The sequence below is a fragment of the Nyctereutes procyonoides genome, unplaced genomic scaffold (assembly GCF_905146905.1).
Source record: "Nyctereutes procyonoides isolate TBG_1078 unplaced genomic scaffold, NYPRO_anot_genome, whole genome shotgun sequence".
Taxonomy (NCBI): domain Eukaryota; kingdom Metazoa; phylum Chordata; class Mammalia; order Carnivora; family Canidae; genus Nyctereutes; species Nyctereutes procyonoides.
The window spans coordinates 70,333,085-70,357,290 of record NW_026575140.1 but is presented as its reverse complement, the minus strand read 5'-3'; the positions used below and the strand labels follow the sequence as shown (position 1 = coordinate 70,357,290).

Genomic DNA, 24,206 nt, shown 5'->3' with positions numbered 1-24,206 from the left:
CCCTCCTTCCTCACACACCACCCCTCACCCTGACCCCGACACTTTATCTTTGCCTATTGGGAAAACTGGCATTTATCAAGTAATCTACTCCTCATATATTGTTAAACAGACCACAGGGGTTATCAGTGGAGTTGATACAGGAAGATAAACAGCAACCTCTTATGCAAATAGCACTAACGATGTGGGACAGGCCAGAGGACCAAATCAGAATTTAGGAGGACGTGAATCTTAACGCTTTTCCTAGGTTCCAACCCTGGAAACCGCAGGAGCTTGGAAGAGATTCTCCGGATGGATTCTCCTCTTGCTTTCTCGCAGGGAGGGGCAGCGGGGTGCGTGGATCCCACCTGCTTGGCGAAGAAGAGCGGTAGCTTCGTGTCTTAGAACTCCTTCCAGTGACCACGGGCTTCACCTCCTTGCAACAGACACTCCATTTTTCTAGGATTTCAGACCCACTGGAACGAGCTCTCGTCAGAAAGGGAGAGAATAGTATTCTCCAAGGTGGGAGTGGGGTCAGAGGGTGGAGGAAAAAACATCCACGGAAAACCGGGGTTCTGGGTACTAGGCCACAATCCGTACAACCAGGGGATGATTCCCTCCTCCCCGCTGGGCTCTGCGGATCTGCCTCTGCGTGGCAAGAAGCAGGTCCAGGTGGCATCTTTTCAAACCTTTCTCATTATTTGAAGGGCAAACTCACATCAAGAACCAAGAGGTGAGTGGCTCCTAGTGACAAAAGAATTGCATTCAGAGGGACGGAGCAAGCTGCCTCTCACACCAGGCTGCAGGCTGGGGAGGGGGGCAGAATGACAGACTCCAGGGCTGGCCAGAATGAAAGACTGAATGGAATAGCCTAATTTACACAGGAAGTAAGCACTTACCAGACCCTTCATCTCAACACACAAAACCCTCGGCCATATCTGGAAGCAATTACATCCAGTTAACATGATCTGCTTGCCACTAAAATTAACTGCAAACAGAAATATTTTTCACTTTTGCAACAGGGGATGCCAAGGCTTGGCCTATCCCCGCTAGCCCCCAAGCCATTGAATCTAGCTGCTGGGGAATATTTAGCAGCTACCCAGCTCAAAAAACAAAAACCACTCTTGTGGCTGTCAGGACACAAAAAAGTAAAATAGTGGATAATTATGAAGGGGGGAGGGGGGGAGAGGTGGCAGTGAAAACCATTGTGCTAGAAATTGAGAAGGGGGTCAGGCACACGGGCCCCAAACGGGTGTGCAGCGCTCACAAGTCCAGCCCTGGTTTTCCACACTCAACGTCAAGGGAAGAAAAATGTTTTTAGAGTCACTCGATTTAGCAGCGCTTCACATTGTTTTTAGGTCCCATCTTCATCCCTCTGCCAAGGGGACGGGGGTGGGGGGATGTAGGGAGGTAGACTCGCAAATGTTAGCAGATCCTTAATTTAGCAGAGCATTGAGGGGACAACTGTCACGATTTAACTTCTGCACTGAACACTTCCCATCCCTACTCCACGAACGCCTCAAAGTGGCTTTCACCTGCTCCGAGAGAGGCAGGGGCTGTTATTCATTTGAGACGGGCACAGTTTTTCATGGAGAGGATGGAGGGGCGAACCTGCCTCTTGCGGGCACATACACCCCAAAACGAGCCACTGTCCCATCTCCCAAGCGCCAGGCCAGCTGCCTGGACACACTGACCACTCCCATCCTTCCTCTCTGCACCTGGCCCGCCAACTGGGTAAGAACTTATTTTTATTTTTTTCCTTGAACTGCTGTCAGTGATGCCAGAGACAGATGGACAGATTTGTTTTAAAGTTCCGGAAGGAAGCATCATCTCCAAGCCCCGCATCCCCCCACGGGCCCATCATCTCCTCGGGGCCAGGCTCCACGGGCTGCGCCTCCGAGTGCAATTCACTCCCTCGACACCGGGGGCCTTTCACAGGGCAGCAGAGGCAAAGGCAGAAGCAAGCATCCATTTGCCAGACAGCTCACAAACCTCTCTTCTCTAAGAGTCAGGCCAAAGCTTCCCCCAAGAACGAGGTCAAACGCTGCTTTTCTCCGCAAAAAAAAAAAAAAAAAAAAAATCACATTTACAAACATCACTCGCAGGCAGAAGAAAAGGAAGGAACAACGAAAAGCTTCTTTTTGATTCCAAGGCCACGATGGAGGAAAAAAGTCTTGATACATTAGATGGGAAAAAGTGCTAGGCCATTCTTTTCAAAATGTCTTAAAATGATATTATGATGAAAGAAGAAAGAAAGAAAGAAAGAAAGAAAGAAAGAAAGAAGAGAAAGAAAGAAAGAAAGAAAGAAAGAAAGAAAGAAAATCCTTTCAGTGAGGGCCACAGGCCATGCCATGTGCCCACCCCAGGCTCTATATTCCAAGTGCATCCTCCTCCTATGGATAATATCAGGGCAGCACTATATACAGTCCACGCTAGGACGGACTCTCAGAGCTGAGGAAGCAAGAGGTAAGGTATTTCTCCAGAGCCACAGAGCTTCTAAGAGGCAGGGGATAAATTCAAACCCACCTTCCCAGCTGCCCATCGTCCTGCAGCCGACTCCAGAAACTTCTGACACTGCAGGAATGCAAAACCCAAGTTTAATCATCCCCTGAACACCTCCCCCCCCCCCGGGAGACAGCTCCCCATTCACAAGTGGGGGTCTCTCCTCCACCCACCCCTAGACTCCCCACACACATCTAGGGACACGCTCCGCTCTGGCACCACACAGCCATCCAGGCATGGAAACGGTTAAGTCGTCCTCACTGAATAAATCAAAAGTTCAAGGCTGCAACATACCACAATGATTCCCTCTTTACATATGACAAGAACCAGAGAGGGGCTGAAATCCCAAGCATCCTGAGCGGCCCGCACAGGTTATGCCGCCAGGGTCAGGGCCGCGGACCTTTAGAGGCAACATTCATTTCCTGAACAGGACAAGTTCTCCTGACCATAAAGCTAATAGGAACTTCCTCGCACGGCGAGCTCCGGCTGACAGGGCTACTTGTCACTGGCCACGCAGGAGGAGAACGCTGGTTCCCATTAGTGGGTTATGATGCCAGGTGCTACTAATAAGGTACATCGGCAAGAAACAAGAGCCTGCTAAGTTGTCTCTCCAACTCTGGAAGTAATCAGGCCTGGGCTTCAGGGTTGGGGAGGGGCCGTATTTAAAGAGAGGGGGGGCTGGAGGGTGGTTTTAGCCACGGTAGACCCTGACAGCATCTAACCTGCTGAATGGCTTAAATAAATACATTTCAAACAACCCCTCTGCATTTCCCCCACCTACCATAAAAGGCTCCCCCAAATTAACACTAATAATGCTTCCCCCAGCACTCCAGGCCTGATGGATCACCGAGGGCCATTACGGTCGGCCACATCTGCTTCTCACTATGGCAAGGAGAGTTGTGCCAACAGGCCTAATGGCATTAAGATCACAATGCTCAGCTAATCCACTTAGAGATCGACACCGGGCAAGGGTGGCAGGGGGCTCGGTGAGGGAGCGGCCCCCCTTGTCAGGCTGGGGTCACAAAGGAAGTGGGAAGCAGGGAGGCAGCCTCACGTGTGAGTCCCTGCTGGGTGTGTTAGGTTACCTGCTACCTCGCTGGGACAGGTTTCAAACCACATGGAGAGGTACGAGGCTAACCTCACTTCACAGGAGAGGATCCTGATGATTCGGACAGGTGAAGCCCAGATTCACAAGGGAGCGCCAGCTCTCTCACCCACGTGTGCCTGACACCGGTCTGGCCCTGCACTGCATGCCTGGCCCCCTATAAAGATTGGCCATCTGTCTGTCTTGCTCTTGACATGCCCAGCGGTGGTGGTTTGTGTCCCTGTACAACTCCTTACTTAATATTTCTGGGGAATCCAAATGGCCCAAAGGAGCACCCGGCTGGCTCAGTCAGAAGAGCATGCGGCTCTTGATCTGGGGGTTGTGAGTTCAAGCCCCACGTTGGGTGCAGAAATTACTTAAATAAAGAAAGAAACTTTTAAGAGAAGTAAATAAAAATGGCCCGGAAGAGGGGAAAACTCTTAAAAATCACTTCCAACTGGCCTGCAATTTCTCCCCTTCATCGAAATTTCTGTGACCGAATCTTCTAATAACTTTGCCCAGTGATGTCCCACTGTTTCAGGAAGTTCTTTATGCTGTCTAGCTCAGCTTCGTCCTACTGCAAAGCCCAACACAATCCGTTCCTGCTGAAGGAATTCGGGGCTTGAGGGACAGAGTGGAAAGTGAGCTAGGAACTTAGAACTGAGAAGGTTTTGGCGAGTTTTCAGCCGAAGTTTCCATACCAGCAATAAAGTACTGGATCCCCTGCTTGCAGCTGCACCGATAAGCCTCACGTAGGCAAAACCCAACCATGGTTTTTCCAGACTGAGCCAGCATAAGGACACCGGGGCTTTTAAGGGGAGACAGTAGAAAGGGGGATTTCTGATTATGCTGGCATGAAATTAACAGCAAGGGATTTTTATTTTTGTAAGTGAGTTTCTTTTTCCCTCTCTTTTTCTGGTGCGTGTGTGTGGTTTTGTTTTTTTTTTTTGTTTTTTTTTTTTTGTTTTTTTTTGAGTCAGCATAAAAGGCCCCATCACTAGAAGCTGGTCTCTTCATGTCAGTGAGAGATGGTGCGGTATGAGGCAATGCTCCCTTCAGTCTTCCCTTGGACATGTCTGTTAACCTCTCACACTTCCCTCTGCCCATCAGGGAATTTGCAACTAGCATCCCCCTTACAGGGTGGCTAGGGCCTGTAAGGACATCTGGCTCCGAATGCACTTAGCACAGAGGCCGTCAGGTATCAAGCACTGAAACTGCTGTTGGCCACATCCACCCTTAGCCGCACCTTGCATGGCAGGAGTGGGGGGGGGGGGCTCTAGAATGCCCACCCACCACAAACCACAAGCCCACCCCTCCCTCAGTAAGCTGGGGCCTGTGTTCCTCATCTCTGCCTCGGCCACGGGGATCTGCTGGCCTGGCCACAGGCACTGGCTGCTGGACGCTGGGTGAGACTGTTCGGTATTTGGAACTGCTGCTGGTGGAGCGCTGCCCAGCTAAATTTAAATGAGAACTGCAATGACTCATCAGGCCTCAGGTCAATAGGACAAAGAGTACCCTAGCCACCAGGGTACAGAAGATGAGCTTTGGGGGGCCGGGGCAGAGGGGGATGCAGGTGCTCATGGGGTGTCGGCCCCACACAGTGCCTGACGTGCACTTTTTACGGTGCTCTATGAACTGACACCTCCGAGCGGAAGCAGGACCCAGATGACATAAATGCATTTCTTGCCCTGCACCACCAGTGTGCCATTTCACAAGAGCTGTAAAAAGACAACAACAGCAAACACCTCCAGAGCACTTACTTGGTGCCACCACTCCTTGCACTTGACAAACATTTGCTGATGAATCTTTGTAACAAACAACTCAGTGGGTAGGTGCTGTTGTTATTTCCATTTTACTAAGGACCAAATAGACACAGAAAGGTTAAGTAACACAACCACAGTCACACAGCCGGTAAGCGGTAAAATCAGGATTCTGGCCCTGAAAGTCTAATTTGCTTGAGATGCACATTTACTACATGTAAAACATCAGAGGGGCGGCAGTGGGGATGCCCCGGGAAATTTTTCTTTCTACCAGAACAACTGCCATCGAGTCAGGACGTCCACCTAACACCACCGACCCAGAACCTAAGAAAACCTCCCATTATCAAGGAAAATTCGGTAACCCTCCAGTGGGCACACTGAGGCACGCCTGTATTCATTTAGCGAGATTCTGGAGTCTTTCCATTGGACTTGTTTTAAAGTCATTAATTTAAAAAAAATTTTTTTTTAAGTGATTGGAAATGTTTTTCCCCTGAATTAGCAAGAAATGAAAGAGTTGTGAATGGAGTTTGATTTTAACAGTTTAGGATAATCACTATTTTAAAGATTCATAAATAGAGTTCCTAGAACAAGCAGGAGGCGAACGTGTCACTGAAGTGTTCTTCCTTCCTCTCCCTCCAGCAATTAGCAGCTCCATCCAATAGTGACAGCAAATTAAAATGGGACTTTTCTCACTGAGATGAAAGAACAGGCCACTTCCCCTCCCCTGGAAAGAAAACGAAAGAAATCGTCTTCAAAATGTCCCAGAGTTCAGTCTCGATCCCATTTAATACTTACTCGGTAAGTATTAAAAAACGAAGTCAGAGCGGACAGGAACAGACCAGAGGGACCCCCTATTTTCACTGGCTGACTGCCAATCCAGATTCCCAGACAGAGCAAAATGCTATTAGCCAAAAGGACCTCGAGAAGATGGGAGAGCAGCATGGATTAAGAGAACTTTTTTAAGAAGTCAACAATTCAGAAACAGTTCATCTGAGCACCTCGTTTTATGAACAAAGGCGTAAAGCTCAGAATGGGAAAGAGCCCAACAATGGTCACGGAGCTAAAAACCACAAAGTGGAGTCTAGAGGCCTGGCCTCCACCCCAGCTGGGCACCACACCACAGAGCCTCCTGCCATCTTCCCAACTTCACAACTACCGACCTCTCCAAAGGCTAGATTTCCAGGAGTTTATACACATAAGTCATTCATCACCCCCAAAAGGACACTTCCTGGAAATAGAAATGGGTTCAGAAAGGATTTGGGCAAATCTGTGAATGACAGAACAGCCACAAATAGCTACTCAGAGACGTCGGGCTTCACACCTGACCTTTAAGATTGACGTCAAGGAAGATAGCTGTGGCCTCTAACGGTGGTATCTTAGGGATGGTGCTGGCACCTAAAGACTAGGTCAGATGGATCTGCCCCAGAAGGGCAGTGTCCATGTGCTTATATGGCCTGGCGCAGAGCACTCAGGGCTGGGCATCAGGAGAGCCGGGCTCCTGACCCTTATCCATTTATGGCTATGTGACCTTGGGCAAGTCACGTATTGGCTCCGAAGCTCATTTTCCTCGTCTGCAAGGTGATGCTGAACATGGTCCACGATCCCTGATCCAAAACTCTTGGCTACTACAGAAATCCAAATTGTTTGTATTTCAGAAAGATACTACAGAGCCCACCGTATTTGCCAATCCCAGAGGAGTCTAGGGAAGCACTCTGTAATCAAACACATTAATATTTTTGCAGCAAAACATATGAATATTCAAAATAGGCAGGATAAATATAGTCTCACATCAGTTCAGATCAGGTTTTGCCACTAAATGAGTTGCACAAAACCTTTTAGCTTTCAGAGTTTCTCAGACTTCATATTCACAGATATGGAATGATGGACTTGCTCAGGGGTAGGCTGCAGAGTGAGGAGAGAGAAAGTCATCAAAAGTACTGGGCAAAGAAGAAAGTGCTACAACTGATCCAAGGCACTGTTAATATTATCGCCGTTGCTGTCGTTATTCTACAGCACATTCCCAGCAGGGCTAGGTCTGACCTCAGAGGTGCCCAAAGCCGGCAGGATGATGAAAGGGGTCCAAGAGTAAGAGAGTAAGGGCAACTGCTAAGCTCCCCAAAGTGGCTGAAACCAAGGTCAACAGCTGCTGGCCCTTTACATGGTCAACCACAGAAAACAGAGCAGCGGGCCACCTGAGAGAGACCAAGGCAAGGAGCCAGGCAGAAATTGGTCATCTCGACTATGTGGTTCGTGCACCCTAGAGCTGGTCCTAAGAAGCAGCCTGGAAGGGCGGCACACATGGGCCTGGGGAGCTGGCTGAGATCCATCCTTGTGCTTCCCGAGATTCCCTTCAAGAACCAGGCAAGAGGTCCTAATGTGTGTGTGTGTGTGTGTGTGTGTGTGTGTGTGTGTGTGTGTTTGCAGGATTCAGGCCTTAACCAATCTAGGGGTCTGCTGTAGAAGATTCAGAGTTATGCTATATGTTGGCAAATTGAACTCCAATAAAAAGAAATTTTAAAAAAATTAAAATTAAAATTAAAATTAAAAACAAAAAAGAAGATTCAGAGTCCCCGGGAAACCAGACCCAGCTCTGTTTCTGCAGCACTCAATTCAGAAACACATTCAGACCAGGCTGTGTGAGCCTGGGGAGACTGGGGGGCTCAGAATGAGGACCATGTTCACACCTAAGTCAACCATACCGACAGCCGTAATCTTATCAACCCATGTATATACCTTTGAGAAGGAGAAGGTAGGTACACCTGGCTCAGGTGAGCTGGTCCCTAGCTTATCCCTAGCTTCTCAGACCCAGATAAGCCGACATGCAGAACAGCTCCAGCCTTGCAGACGCAGAGAGAGAGAAAAAAAGAAAGATGAAGCTAAAGAAGCAGAGTCCAATCTTCCAGAAGCCTGCTGGGGCCCTCCCTCCCTCAGATCCTGTCCTCTGTGATGGGAGCACACCGCAGAAGGTTGTGGTGTCCAGAACCTGGATCTGGGTTCTGCACCTGCCTGCAGAATGCCACTGGTCTTTGGGGTCTATGAACTTTCTGGATCCTTCAGGTAAGTAAGTCCCATTTAATTTACCCAAGGAGCCTCTGTCCTGTCTTCCCATCAGTCCACGACTACAGGTGATGCTGCTATGCTGTTCCTGCCGAGCACCAAGCTCTTCAGAGACCACATCTTTGCGAGTATCTTCTGTCTGCAGCTCTCTCCCTCACCAGCCTGGGACTCAAGCAGCCTCATGACCCGATTCAGACCCAACTCTCCCACCTGTGTACCTTTCCTGCCCTCTCCCCCTTCTCCTCCTCCCCTCCATGCCCTTCTGCTCCCTGAGGATCCAGCACCAAGAATTGCCAGGTACCTTAACCTCTAACAACATTTTAGTCTATGGCTTAAAAGTAAAATAAAATGAAACCTGTAGCTGTTGTTTTGTCATGTTCATCACTGCTGTTTACAGCCAATCCCACAGCATCCTGAGGTCAAAGTCTCCCCTTCAGACTATTTTGTCTCACCCTTTTATTTGTACTAGAGGTTGTGATGTATGGGGACGTACAGAGAACAGGAATTAGGGAAGTGGCACCACAATCCAGGAGTTCTGAGGGAGAGAGGAAAAAACCTCCCACCGAGTGCACCTAACCAGAAGCCAGGGGGCGGCCACAGGAACCTTTTTATGCCTCCTTGATTTCTTCAATCCCATGGCTTTCCACCCAAGGCTCTGCCCAGGCTATAGTTTCTTGGGCTGCAGCAGCTTACTTTGTGCCCTAGTCAAAAGCACATTTGCCGTGTCAGCAGCCCGCAGTTGAGGATCCCTGGACCAGTGCCCTCCCCTTCCTAAGCTCACAGGGATGGGGACATCTTCCGCACTGCCTCCTGGCCAGCAGAGCCCCGAGGGAAGGCAGCGCTGTGGATACTACTCTCTAGACTTCAGAGTCAAGGGAGGCAATCCAGAGACCTGAACAAAACGGGGGACCGATAGGTCAGTGCATCACCTGCACACTTACCGTGTGCCACTAGCTCACCACTCTAGGGATTTCTGGAGGTTACTTCATCAATTCAGCACCATGTTCCACTGACCCTCCCAATTTTAATTTTTTTAAGTGGGCTCCATACCCAGCACAGAGCCCAACACGGGCTAGAACTCATGACCCTGAGATCAAGACCTGAGCTGCGATCAAGCATCAGGATACTTGATGGAATGAATCACCTAGACGCCGCATCTCTGTTTGAAAAAGTAAAACAAAGCTCAGGAAGGTTACATAACTATCCCAAGTTCTCACGGAGAGATGAAGCTAGTTCCATGGCCCATCCTCCGCGCAGTGTAATACAGCCAGGCCTCCACCTCTCCCCAGAGGACAGAGGGTCCCCACAGAATGGGTGCCTAGACTTCCTGGGGGCAGGTATCTTCTGTAGCCCACCCAAGTATAGAAACAACCAGGACCAGAAGAGAACCAGAAATATAATTACTTTCCACCGTACTCCACTTCTCATAGCACCTATCTGAAATAATTCACATCTAGAAAAGATGATAAATCTATCCAGTCAAGTTTGGGGAGGGGGGCTTCCTCTTTAGGAAAGTTTGAATGAAAAACAAACACATCCTTGGTCTATTTCCGAGTGGTACAAGCATCAAGAAGACACACCTTGCTGGTGGTTATTTTTTGTGCCCGCCGGAAAAATCCGGCTACATTTAGCTCAGCAGCAATTTCCACGAAGTCAGTCTCAGAGCCACGGATCAGTCAGTGTCGGAGCAGGTTCCGGCTGGGCTTGGGGTAGTCAGCCAACCTCCAGAGGCCTCCCCGGCCCCCACACCCTCTCACATCCCCTTCTCCTGTACCTGACCCAGCAACAGAGGAACAGGTGGAGGAAAAGCATTGCTAAAGTGCAGAATACCCCCAAGATCAATAAAACAGCAGGCGAGAGGGTGTACAGGAAATGTTATTGTGGATGGCAACCAAAGGGGACTCCCTGACACCATTCACCTGACCCTGGGACCAGATGGCAAAATGACGGGCACATGGTCACAAGAGATCCAAGTAAAAGCCAAACGCACTACTGAGTCCGTCCATATTTACTCCACTTATGATGAGCAATTCTCAAAACCCTCTGTTCTATAGACGTGATCCTTTTCAGTGCCAAGTGACTGCAAGAGGCGACAAAGTACAAGGCGACTAAGATCTCAATGTGAATCCAACCCTGTCTCTTATGGTCTATAGGTGACCCCAGGAAAAGGTCTGAGCATCTTCCTACCTGGAAGGAAAACATCACCCAGCTCGGAGGACTGTTGTCACAAAAACGTGACTCCATCTAAAGCAGTCAGTCTTGCACCAGGCACGTATGTCCTAAGAGCTCAACAAATGGCCATTTCACAGAGGAAAAAAAAAAAAAAAACAGAAGCCAGAGGAGAGCCAATGCTAGCCCAAAGTTGCATTTAATTCAACCTTGAGATAGGATAAGAATAAGACTGCAGGGCTGCAACACTGAAACTCTCGTACCCATCCTTCCCCCTTGAATTTAAATCAACTCCCTCTGAATGTGTTTGCAGGGGCAGAGAATGAGGAAGGAGAGGAAGCAACATTCCTGGTGATAAATGGTCACCAGGAATGACGTGTAGAACCTGCAGCTGCTCACACAGCCCAAGCAGTGTCCAGCCCCTCCCATGCTCCAGAGCTGCACACTGCCAGCCTCGGCAGGGAGCACTACCCAGGGACCTGGGGACCTGAAACCAGGCAACACAGCCAGATCCAGACCATGGAAGACCCTCTACCCCAATCCCACTTGCCCTTCTCCCTCCCTCTGGTTTATTAGTCACTCCAGGTAAAGGCAACCAGACCCAACGACAGAAGGACCAGACGGGTGCTCAAACGCAACGAGAAAGAGAAGAGAGCCTGGTAACAGGCTGGGTCCCTGAGTTCCCCAATGCTCAGGAAAGACCCAAGGCCCTCTTGCCACATTTGAAGATTATGTACCCCACCCCACCCCGCCCTGCCATCAGGACTTAGAAAAATCATTTTGCTTTGTTTTGTTTTGTTTTTAACAAAGAACAGGGAGGACAGGGGAGCCAGGCCCCAGGGCTTGGGAGAAGCTGGGCATGAAGGCAGGGTGTCAGAGCTGGAAGTCTGGGGCTAGGGTGTGGGGTGCGGGGCTGGAGAGGACCCTACCTGTGCTGCTCCACAGCCTCGTTATCAGGAAGCTCCACCCCACACACGCTGCACTGCTCCCCGATGGTCCGGCTCTCCGACTTCATGCCCACAGCCAGCTCACCCAGTTTGTTGAACAGCTCCCTCTGGATGAAGCCCTGGGGCAGCAGCCCCCCGTAGGTGCTGAAGTCCATGGACACAGCCAGGGCAGGCTGCACATGGAGGCCAGGAGTCATTGAGGAGGGCATGCTCAACACGGCGTCGGCCTTGTGGTTGGGCAATACGGAGTAGATGCCCAGATGTTTCTCAGCGGGGGGCGCAGGGTGCTCCGGTCGGCCGGGGGGCCCCTGGCCAGCCTCGGTTGGAGGCGGCAGCTGCTCAGCGCTCTCCTCACGCCCGTAATGCAGCTCCCGAGCACTGGTGATGACGCTGCTCCGAGTTGGGGTCCCGGGCCCCTCTTTGCCTCTCTCTTCCACTTTGTCCCCCACGGCACCCACCACACTGGACTCGGTGGCCCCAGGGCTGTCCTGGCCAGGCACCTCATCCACCTGCATCATCTCGGTCTTCACCTCAGCCACCGCAGCGTGCCGCCCACCCCCAGTCATTGCTGCCTCCTCGGGCCCTGCGGGAGGCTGAAGAGCTCCCTGGAGGAGAGACTGTCCTATGGTCATCAAACTGTCCACCGCGGCCTTGGTGGGACTCATGGCTGAAGGACCGAAGGAAGTGGAGACTGAGGGGCTCTGGTCCACCAGGGGTCCGGGGAGGCTCTGTGCAGCCACGCTGGCATACCCGCTCTCCTCGCTGGAATGCTTCGAGATGAAGATGTTCTTGAGGTACCGGGCTCTGCGGTCCTCTTCCTCCTCGGCCCCACCATCAGCCATGGTGGCCTCCGTGTCATTGTCATCTGAGGCCTGGATGGTCTCCAGGATCTTCAGGCACTGTTCCTCCAGGTACTCGATCTCTAAGATCTCGGCTGCGTACAGCAGGTCATCCAGGTCCTCCGCCTTGGCCTGCAGCGTGGCCGTGTACGCATACTCCAGAATCTGCTGGAAGGTCTTCGGCGACAGGAAGTCCAGAGTATAGTGCTGGCTGTTGCGGTGGAAGAGGATCTCAAACATCTTGCTGGTACAGGCCAGCACAGTCCGGTGGGCGTGGAACTCCTGGCTGTCCACCATGATGACCACATCGCACAGCGTCCCAGCCAGCCGCATCTGGTTGGCCTTACACAGGAGGCCTGTGGGGTGGCTGGGGTTCTGCAGCTGGATCATGCCCATCTTCGTCAGATCCATGGCGCTCCCCTCGGCTTAGGCATGAGGCTCTCTTTCCTTTCTGGCTCTGCGTGCGTGGTGGGGCTGGGTGGGTGTCCGGGCCGAGCAAGAGGGCTGGAGGGGATAAGGGAGAGGCGGGGGAAAAAAATTAGAGAACAAAAGATAGGTTAGTGTCCCAAAATGCAAGGAGTCAAACCACACAGCACCCCCATAACCCCCTAGTAATAAGATAGCCTGGGCGATTTTCACCGGGCGGGAGGCGGGAGGGGAGGAAGCTTCCTATAACCTAGCACATCTGCCTTTACAAACCCAGGTAGGAAGAGAGTCAAGAAAAGGTCCTGCCACAGCATAAGCTTCGTTCACTGCTCTGTGATGTCCGTCAGATGAAGCGAAATGGGAATTACAGTGAAGTCTTGGGAATCCTGGGCTTTCTTGAAGTCTGAGGGTAGGTTCCCATACAGGGCCAAGATGCATGATGAGAAAGTGCCGGCACACACTCTAAGTAAGAATTTGACCCCTTCCTCTAGTCCACTGAAGCCCTGGATTTCACCTTCAACCCCTGTGCAGTAAACCTCAGCTTCTCAACAAAGTCTCTCTACGTTGTGCCTCGCCGTGGCAGCCGGAGGAGCACAGGCAAGCCTACCTGGGGCTAGCAGCCGACAGTCCTGGCCCACGGAAACCTCTGAGCAAGGGCGCTCCTCTCTGGCCCATCCCACCCCCCAGCCAGTGCCTCCTAGGCCTCTGCCCCTCCACTCTTCTCAGGGCTGCAAGAGACTGACCCACTCATGCCCTGACCACTGCCCCCCTCGCCGCCCAGGCAACAACGGGAACACACACCTGTAACCTTCACACTAGTTTGGCTTGCTTCCATCCATAGGTGCCTCAGAGCTACTGCACGGGTAATCCAAAATCTGGCCTGTGTGTGCACATGGGCATGCATGTGCACGCAGCAGCCAGAGGGGGAGAGTCAACACGTGTGCACACACTTATAGGAGATGTCAACCTACCTCCTGCCCACGAGTGCCCAGCAGACAAGAGGATCTCTAAGAAGTAGGGGAACAGGCTATGAAAGATCTAGAGAGAAAGATCATAGAAAACATGCACCCCGATAGCCAGGTGCGCACATGCCGAGTACATGAACTCCAAGCATGTCCCACAGGCTCCCAAGTCCTGTGCCCAGGAGCCACAGCTGGCGCTGGACATGGCTTGGAGGCACCAGAAGTGATAGTGGTGCAGCATGTACTGTGTGTGTTAGAAACAGGAGGAAGAGAGAACAGGCTGGGAAACAAAGGCCTCTCCCAAAGCGCTGTTTGGGATCAGTAGCAGGGCTCTGGGAGTCCCCTAGCCGGTTTAAAGTGCTAGAAAGACATCACCCAGACCGAGGTGCCCCCCAGCCTCTGCCTTGCCGTGGCCAACGCTGCAGTGAAAGGAACGGGGAGCCCAGCAGAGCACAGGCTCTCCCTGGCTCTTGAAACGCTGCCTGCCTCCGCCCCCAAAAGGAGCCCTATTGGCTCCAGAGCCACAGATCTCACGCGGAAAGGGTTAACAGGGCTGCACAGTCGGGACACTTCTGCTGCCCACCCTGGGGTGGGGACTAAGGCCATCCGGAGTGAAGCTGCCGCTCGTCCGCGCCGTCCGCCGCGCGCGCTTGCCGTCAGCCCGAGGGGCTTCGGGGATCGAGGAGGGGCCGCCGGAGGAATGGAAGCCGGGCCCCCCGAGTCCCCCCGCGGCACACCAGGGTGCTCCGGGCCGGCCGACCCGCACCCTCGGCTCGGCTCGGCTCGGCTCGGCTCGGCGGCGCGGGCTGCAGCGCCCGGCCCCGCGGGCGGGGGGACGCCGGCGCCGACCCGCTCGGGCTCTGGGGATCCACCTCGCTCGCACGCGCCCCAGTCCCAGCCGCCCCCACGGAGACTTGGACGCGACTTCGGCAAACTCGGGGAAGCAACTTTTCCCGGGGAGCCAGACCGCGGGAAGAAAGGGAGCCGGGCGCGAGGCAGAGTCCGGGCGGGCTGGACGCCGGGGCGCGAGCGGCGCGAGGAGGCGGACCCGGCCCGCGCCCGGGGGAAGCACAAAAGCCCGACAGCGGCGTGGGGAAGCAGAGGCGAGCAGGGAGCCGCCGGCCCTCCCTCGCCGGCCCAGGGCCGTGACCCCCGGCGGCCACGGGCAGGCTGCCCGGCGCGGCACTGGGCGAGCGCCCCGGGGAGCCGCGAGGGCACCGCTGCAGGCGCGTCCGCGCGCGCGAGGGGTCCGCGGGCCGCGCCGCCGAGCGCACCGCGAGCGCGTGCGGGAGCCTTCGGGGGGCCGCGCGGGGAGCTGCGGGCGCCCGGCCGGGGGGACGCGTCCCGACGCATCAGGTGCAGAGCCCGGGCACCCCCGAGCGCCGCCCGCAGCGCACCGCCAGCTCCCGCGCCACGGCCGGTCCCGCCGAGAGCCGCGGAGGGCCCGGAGCCCCGAAGACCCTGCGGAGCCCCGCCACGGCCGCCCCTCCCCCGCCCCGCGAAACGGGTGGGGGTCGAGCCCAGTCGGGAGGGAAAAGACCCCACCACGTTTTTCAAAGAGAGAGCAAGCCCAAGTGGGTCCGAGCCCCGAGCCCCGAGCCCCGCTCCCCTCCGCCCCGGGTCCGCTCCTCGGAGCCCCGGATTCTAGCCTCGCAGCCGGCCGGCAAATAAGCACAAATAGACCACGACCCTGTCGCGCCCGCGCACGGGCCGCGCACCGGGGACCGCCCGCCTGCTCGGGCTCGGGCTCCGGCTCGGGCTCCGGCTCGGGCTCCGGCTCGGGCTCCGGCTCCGGCTCCCGCCGCCCGCCGGCCCCGCCGGTACAAAGCCTCCGGCTCTCCCACCCTCCGCCCGCGCCCTCCGCGCCCGCGGGCCGCCCGGCCCCCACCTCCCGCCCGGCCGTGCCCGGGAGCGGAAGGGCTGGGAGGCAGCTGCGCCCAAGCTGACAGCCGGGGCTCCCCTCGCAGCCGACCCCCAACCCGCGGCGGCCGCAGCAGGAAGGGGACAAGCCGAGCGAGGCGAGGCGCACAGCCCGCGGCCGAGCGGCCCGAGGGAGCGCGCCCCCCGACCTCTCCGGCCCCGGGGCGCCCCGGCGCGCGCCCCCGGCGAGCGGTGCGCCCCCGCCGGCCCCGCACTCACCGCCGCCGAGCCGGGCGCCGCGGGTGGGTGTGCGCGCCCCGGGGTGTGTGCCCGCGTCGGGGCCGGCTGTCGCTGGGAACTGTTGCTCTCGTATCACGGCGGCAGCGGCGGCATCGCCCGGCAGTTCGCAGTACCCGCTCTCATCGCCCTCAACTCCTCTCTGCTGCGAGGTTAGCAAATCACCACCGGCTGCGGCGCCTCCGCCGCGTCCCACGTCAACGCCGAGCCCCCTCCCCTGCGAGGCCCCGGCGCCTCTCCATCTTTAGTGCTGGCGGCCGAGCCCGGCGCGCTGCCCACAGCGGCCCCCCTTCCCTCCCCCCTCCCGCGCCGTCCCCGGCCTCAGCCCGCCCACCCCCCCCACCCCCCCCGACTGGCCGAGCCCGCGCGCGCTCCCCGCCCCACCCTCCCCTCCCCTCCCCTCCCCTCCCCTCCGCGCCTCCCCTCCCGTCCCCTCCCCTCCCCGCGCGCCGCGCTCCGGGCTTCGCCTGACATCTAGCTGCTGCTGGGGCGCCGGCGGCCGCCGCTCACCGCTCCCCGCTCCCCGCTCCCCGCTCCCCGCTCACCGCCCGGACGGAGAGGGAGGAGGGAGCTCGCGGAGAGCAGTGCCCGGGACTCGGGACCCTTAGTGGGGGGGGGGGGGGCAGCTCCCACCTTCCACCCCAGGTTTTTTTCTTTCCTCTGGACGCGGGTTTTCTTCTTCCCTGCTGCCCCGGGCGCGGAGTTTCGTCCCCGGCTCCAGTGTTTGCCCCAATCCCGTGCGTGTCATCTCGCCTTTCACTTTGCTCCGGGCTCGGGGCCGCCTCCCCGGGACCGCGACATCGGTGGCCGGAGGTCCCTTCCGCGGCCCGAGCCCAGGCCTTCTGTGCCTCCAGGCGCCGGGCATCCGGATCGCGAGACGTCTCCGGGCGCGGTTCCCAGGCCCTGGGGAGCTGGTGCCGGAGGGCCACGGGGATCAGCCGCCCAAGGGAGACCCCTCCCCCGTTTTAGCTGCGGGGATCCCGGGAGGCCGAGAGCAACTTTTCTCTCCCCGGAGTCTTGAGCATCCCCTGGGCTCTGCTCCCTTCCTTGCCCTCCCACCCCTACCCGCCCCCCTCCCGGGAACCTGGTTGGAGACGGATCCCGAGAACCGCGTCCTGCTCAGCGCAAAGCCTTCAGGGGGCGAGTGAAAGCCGGAAAAAGCTCCAGAGCCCCCAAAAGACCCTCTTCCTCTCGGCAGGCCTCTCCACTCCAGGGGGAGGGGGGGGGAGTTCAGATCACTAACCTCAGGGTAGAGAAGCCAGAGGAAATCTACCCTTCCTCGGGCGGTGGGCAGCGGAGAGACCCCTTCTAACCCCCTTTCCCTGGAGCTTAGCGGAGGTAGGGCGCACGCAAGAGGTGGAAGCTCTCTTTTGAACATCAGCCTTGGTGGCTGGCTAACGTCTGGGATCGTTGGGGTGAGCCTGGTGGTGGAGAGCGCCCTCCCTGGGTCTCCGGACAGTCAGCCCTGGAGGGCATGCGGTCTTAGCCTCGCGGGGGCTTCACTCAGGGAGACCTGAATCCCCACATTCTGTCCCTGACACACTGGCGAGTCAAAGATTTGCTCAGGACTCCTATAATAACGGTGTTTGTCTCCGGTACTGCCCCAGATCTAGAGTCAGGCCCCAAGAACTGTAGGGTCATGGAAGGTGGCAGACACCAACTAGAGGCAAAAATCTGCTTCTGGGCCCCGGAAGGCCAGAGTGCAAGGTGCTCAGGATCACAAGAACAGGCAAAGGGGGAATAGTCCCAGGGACAGGCAGCTCCATCCCTGCAAGCATGGTCCTGTCTCTCAGCGGGGAAAGGGCTCAGCCCTGCTGGAGTCAGAAGACAGAAGAGGGCAGAGAAGGACACTTCAAAGTGGAGGGAGGGAGCCAATGACCCTCTGATAGCCCTGAACACAGCAACACCTAACACATCCCTGGAAGGAACAGTCTGGTCCCCGGGTATTGATTCTGATTAACAATAGAGAGCCAGGGCAGCCCGGGTGGCTCAGCGGTTTAGCGCCGCCTTCAGCCCAGGGCATGATCCTGGAGACCAGGGATCGAGTCCCGCATCGGACTCCCTGCAGGGAGCCTGCTTCTCCCTCTGCCTGTGTCTCTGCCTCTCTCTGTGTGTCTCTCATGAATAAATAAATAAAATCTTAAAAAAAAAAAACAATAGAGAGCCAGCTCGGTTATGGACTGTTTACCTAGCTAAGGTCTATGCTATCTTCAAGAGGAAGGCATTTAAAGAAAGTTAAGAAAGCACTGGTCGGCCAGGAGAGCAGGAGGAGAGGGATAGAAGAAGAGAAGAAAGACTCTGCTAGAGCCTCAGTCAGTTTCTCTAACTCTGCTAGAGAAAAGGGTTTCCTTTTCTCAGTGGAAAGAAGAAACCATCTTTGAACTTGTAGAGTCTCTGCCTGGAGATGGTGCCTGTGCGAAGGTTGCTGCCCTGCCATCCACATCCACCTACCAGCCCCTCCTAAGTGCAGAAGCAGGAGAAGCACACAATTAACCCTTGATCTTAATCTCCTATTAATCCTCAAATCAGAGAAAGAGAGAAGCCTTGGAAACAATGGGAGAACAGGAACAATCCCTCCATGGCCCTGCCCCCCCCCCACTCCATGCCATATTCACTGGATGTGAAAATCTCCCCTTGCTTCATAAACCCTGCCCATTAAAAAGCCCAGCCCTTGTTAGTAAGTGTTAAAGAGAGATTAATGCCTGAATTTAAGAGGTGGAGAAGGTAACAAAAAGGAGGAAGGCAGGCGAGGCTGTGGGCTGAGAGCCAGCATTGGGCTCCAAGCGTTTCCACTTAGCGCTGAAGGCTGGCTGCACAGCAGTTTGATAAGGTTTATTGGGCCCAGATAAAGCAGCAGCAGCTCCCCCACCAAACCTGGCACCATTTATAGCCAGAGCTATGTCCTTGGGTCCCCCGAAAGGCTGATGAGAATCCCCAGTTCAGAGATTTCATATAGCAGCACCTAAAAACAAGCAGGATGGAAAATTATAGGAGAAAACTCTCTCTCTCTCTCTCTCTCTCTCTTTCACTCTCACTCTCTCTTTCTCTCTCTGATGTTCATGTATTTGTAGTGATTTTTTTTTTATTTTGCTTGAAGCGTACAGTAAGGGAAGCCGGGACAACCGTTCAGACAGGTCTAAAAATAGGAGAGACCTCAGTCTTCCGAAGAGATCATGCTGGAGACGGGAATAGAGGCATTGACCTTTGAATAGAATTCCATGTTAAATCTTCTTACTCCTTTATCTCCTTTATTCACATCCCTTCCATGGGTAGCAGCCTTTCCCAGCGCAGTTTGTAGAAGAGGGGGCTATGTTAGGTCTAAGGGATCTTATGGGGAAAAGATGGTGTGTGTAAGAACTCGTTCTGAACACAGACTATACATCTCAACACATTATCTATCTTGTGTTATTTAATCCTCGTTACAGCCCTATTCAGGCAGGTGCTATTATTTCCCCCATTTCTCAGATGAGAAAACTGGGAGGTTAGGCGCCTTGCCCAAGACCACAGAGCTAGTTAATGAACATCGGAGCTGAGGCTTTAAATCAGACCATTCCAGGGGCAGAGCTCACGATCTTCACTTTTAGATTGTACAGCCTCTAGCAAGGTAGAAAAAGGAGAACAAGAGCTTCTGATTTTCCTTCTCCTCTTCCTCCATTGAGGCAGAGACCTACCGGCAGCCAGGCAAGCTGAGGACTACTGCTGGTCCCCCACTGAATTGGGCCACCAGGTCAACAGGCTTAGGTCACCTTCCCTGCCTCCTCAACATCATCACTGCAGCCAAAAGTTGAGGAGGGAGTTTTGAATTACAGTAAAACTTCAACCAAACAGATGCCCGGGAAGAAGGCTCTAGCTGCTTTCTGAACATTCTGTATTCTGATTGAGTGTTAATGAAATGTTGCAACTCATTTCATTCCAACTCCTCAGCTGGAAAATAGTTGTAAAATTTAAAGGTAGACTTTGCTATCGTGATAAATAAATCAAAGACTCCTACCTCTGGGGGAGAAGCAGCTACTTTGCATACTAAAACCTTGACAGGAGTTGGGAATAAAGCCTGTTCACGGAGGGATGCGGGCAGTAAAGCCCCTGAATAGAAAAAGTCTCCTCTGCGTTTGTGACCACCACTGGAAGATGCACCAGGCTGTCACAGGCACTCTTCCCCACTGGGGACTCTTGGGGTAATATACTGCAGACCTACTGTGGCCTCTCCTGGAGGCAAAGGACCTTACAAGGCTTCAAGGTCATGATTACAGATATTTACTAGGTAGACGCAAATGATGCCAAAAACCAACCAAAATCAGATTTGTCCTCCGTGCATAGTCTATGGCTTTCTTTGGTTTGTCTTTTATTATTATTATTATTATTGTTCTGTCATGTTTTAAATGCCCCCTCCAAAAACTGGGGGGGGGGGGGGAATAATCAGGTGCCATGTGGATTCCGGTTAGTTGAAGTGCAGAAAACCAAATAAGAAGATGGCCTCTCTGATTAGTAATCGCCATCTGTTTTCCCAGTGGAATCCCGGCTAGTGGTATTTATCAACCTGGGCTTCGCCTCCAGGTGCTAAGCACTCCCCTCCTTTCATGTATTGAGCAGAGAGTGACTTTTCAAAGAGAGAGGAAAGAGGGTTATTCCTTTTAGCTCCTGAGGCCTTAGGGTCACTGTGACCCCAAGATCTTCCTGACTGAGAAAGAGAAAGCTTTTTCTCCTCTCTCTCTTCCCCAGCATATTGCAAATGGTGTTGGGACCTTAATGTTGTCAACTCAAATAGCAAATCTGAGTTGTTATTAGCGCAAAGATGCCCTGAGGGGGTAGGCAGTGTGGATGAAATCTGCAACGGATGTTATGGGGAAGTGTGTTTATAATTATAATGGGATTTAATGTACACTGGGACCAGATGATGGCAGCTATTTAAAAAAGAGATGTCTAATAAGAGAGGTCCCTTAATGACAGGCAGCAGGGTTCAGGTTATTATGGGAGAAGCACAGGGTTTCACTGGGTGTCACAAACCATGTGCCAGTTTTACGGGGTTTCCTGACAAAGCTTTGGGATGAGACATAGCAACCACTGCTGTCAGCTATTGGGTGGCACGTTTTATGTTGCTGTCTTTGAAAGGGGCACCTGCACTTACGAGAAAAACATTCTCTCTCTCTCTCTCTCTCTTTCTCTCTCTCTCAAACACATGAGCACAAACACACAGGCCCCGGGCCAACACTGAGTAGTTTGGTGTTTCTGAAAATCTGCTTTGCCCTGAGAAAGACGGCCTCAATTTCAAAACTAAAATTGTGTAGCTGTCGAAGGGTGCGGTTTCCATATAGTGTGCATGAAATGAAGCAGCAGGACTCCCATTACTTGTAATGGGAGTCCCACAGCTAAATCCCCAGGCACCATGCTGAAAATTAACCCCCAAGTCCTCATCACAAACGGGGCCCTTTTTTTTTTTTTTAACACTTTGGTGTTTCATCGTGGGGATACCAGGGAGAGGGGAAGTACACCACATTTTCTTATGCTGTTTAACTTTAAATAGCCAACTGTTTAATTTTGAAGGTGTTTAATGGTATAGATTTCAATCCAAGGCAGCTGTTATACAACAGGAGCGCTCTAGTTCTGTTTGAAACCTAGAAGGGCATGCAGGGAAAGAGGGTCAACCCTCCTCAGAGGTGCCACTTGGAAGCACCGTGGCCCAGAAATACAACTCATGTCCAAGTTGCATTATTCTTTCTCTTTCTCCCCCGAAGTGAGAAAAGTGTACAAAAAGTATTGCGGTCAGCTAATGCAGGCCTCATCTATGATTCCTGTGTTGTCTTTTCACAAAGCCTATGACCAGTCTCACAGCCCAGAAAGCAAAATATTTCATTCATCCCGATAAGGAGAAAAGACACTGGATACATGACAATTGAACTTCTGGTCTCAGAAGCTGATTTCTGGAGAAGGTACTCTACGAGCAGAAGTGGTACGTCAGGGTGCACAAGTCACAAGATGAAGTGATTTTACTCAATGACAGGTAATTTAAGCCAATTATATTAAAATCATTATTGCAAAACAAATGTTGCTACCCTGTGGAGTGGAATTCAAAATCCGTATGAATTATTTTAAGATAAAGTGAAAGGCCGCTGTGGAGTTCTCCCTTGAGAAAAGCTCACTGCCTTGTTCTCTTAGGGCTGAGTAGGTGGGAGATTGGGGGTGCCCTGTGGGCCAAGGCTGTTGTGAATTCCGAGCTGAAGCTTTGACAAGGCCTCTCTTGCCAGGGAAGGTTCATGTGTCTCTTTGGGAAATCACTGTTGGATCTTGATGTAATCTTTTCCACCCCACACCCAGTCAGAATTAATTTCTCCTTCCTCCCTAAATCCCACAGTGCTGTTTGAACATTTTTACTATTTACCTTCATCTGCCTTGTATCTGAGGTATGTGCATTCTGACCACTCCCTCCACTGTGAGTTTCTGGAAGGCAAGGTCTCAATCTCGTTCAACTTGATGCTTCCACTCCCAACCCACAGAGCCTAATACACTGTCAAACAGAACAAATAGCTGCTTGTTGAATTTCCAATGAACTAACTGAATGAATGCACACATGCATGCATGCATGGATGAATGAGTGAATATAGACACCAATTTTTTTAGGAATTTGGGAGTGGAGGGACCATTTTGTGACCCAGCATTTAGGGCAGGATTCTTTGTAACTATGGGCTTTCCACCAACCTTTGAAAAAAAAACCAATGAGATATAAATAAGAGTTGAGGATAACTGTTGAATTCAATTGTATGCAGCTCCTTGAGGGCATCACTGGGTTCTGTTTTAATTTCTGTCTCCTTCAGGGGCCTAGAACCAAGCTTGTCTCAATATCCTAGAAGCATTAATAAATATTTATTAAATTGCATTGGATTAAAATGAATTGATTTGAATCATACTGTTTGTTATTTCCACAATAGCCTCATAATCCCAGGCCCAGAGAGCTTAAGTTAACCAGTCCAGGGCTGAGAGGAGAGAGCCTGATCTTCTGCTAGGCACACTGGGGAGGGGGTGTGTGGCAGGGGTATGGAAAGCTGCTTACTGAACCCAGCACTCACATATGAGACATGCATGAGCTTCAAGTACTGACAGGTTAGCAGAGACCAGCTAGGTGTTCTCCAAATAACTTTCTGAGCACATACTGGCTTGCATTGTTCTTCTTCACCTTGCTGTTAGGTATAGGCCATGTGATTGAATCCCGGCCAATGGATGGATTGTGAGCAGATGTGCATTTCCAGGAGTGGCCCATTAAAATCTCCCACATGAAATCCTCCATGCCCTGTCCCTTTCTGCAACTTGACCCCATGAGTATATAGATACCTTGGAAGCTAAGGAAGAAAAGTGGCAGAGCCAAGCTGGAAGGAGCCTGGATCCCTGAATTGCAACCTGTAGAGGAGCTGCCTGCCGCCTAAGAACACCCACCATGAACTTATATAAACAAGAAATAAATCTTTGATGTCTTCACTAGGGTTGCCAAATCAAAAACAGGGCACCCAGTTAAATTTAAATTTCAGATAAATGATGAATAGTTCTTAGTATACATATATCTCAAATATCGTATAGAATGTAGTTATATTAAGAAAATTATTTGAGATGCCTGGGTGGCTCAGCAGTTGAGCGTCTGTCTTTGGCTCAGGGCGTGATCCTGGAGTCCCGGGATCAAGTCCCACATCGGGCTCCCTGCATGGAGCCTGCTTCTCCCTCTGCCTGTGTCTCTGCCTCTCTCCCTCTCTCTCTGTGACTATCATAAATAAATAAATAAATAAATAAATAAATAAATAATAAATAAATAAATAAATAAATATTATCTGAAATTTTTTTTTATTTTTTTTTTAAGATAGTCACAGAGAGAGAGAGAGAGAGAGAGAGAGGCAGAGACACAGGCAGAGGGAGAAGCAGGCTCCATGCACCGGGAGCCCGACGCGGGATTCGATCCCGGGTCTCCAGGATCGCGCCCCAGGCCAAAGGCAGGCGCCAAACCGCTGCGCCACCCAGGGATCCCTTATCTGAAATTTAAACTTAATACCTTTTTTGTTCTTAATCTGGCAGCCCTGGTCTTGAGCTCTTTTAGAGTTTGTTTGTTAGAGTAGCTAGCATTACCTGAATACACTTTATTTCATTTGTCAGAAGCAGCAGGGCCACAACATCTGAGCTGGAATTCTGGCCTGGGAGAAGGGGCTTGTCCCCAAGGCTGACCCCTCAGTAAGGCAGGTGCCTTTGGACACTGGAGCATCTTGTATGGACAGGGCCAAGGAGAAAACTCGGAAAGATCCTGGCAGTTTCTGGTTCATCCTTTTATCTACGAACCTATTTTTTTTAATATT

At 52.8% G+C, this 24,206-nt stretch overlaps 1 protein-coding gene across 4 annotated transcripts in view; it reads right to left on the bottom strand.

The window, feature by feature from the left end:
- Nucleotides 1–16,142, bottom strand: part of ZBTB16 (zinc finger and BTB domain containing 16) — a 188,152-nt gene extending 172,010 nt beyond the window's left edge. The window contains exons 1-3 of one of the 4 annotated variants that reach the window (XM_055305430.1): nt 13,562–14,463; nt 13,034–13,163; nt 11,478–12,838 (exon numbers count right to left, since the gene is read on the bottom strand). In XM_055305430.1, coding sequence (XP_055161405.1) covers nt 11,478–12,745 — 1,268 coding nt within the window. In that variant the 5' untranslated portion in view covers nt 12,746–12,838; nt 13,034–13,163; nt 13,562–14,463. Of the gene's footprint in view, nt 1–11,477; nt 12,839–13,033; nt 13,164–13,274; nt 13,436–13,561; nt 14,464–15,861 lie in introns of those variants that run through there. The other 3 variants (XM_055305431.1, XM_055305426.1, XM_055305429.1) reach the window with 3 other exon arrangements.
- Nucleotides 16,143–24,206: the final 8,064 nt, after the last annotated feature.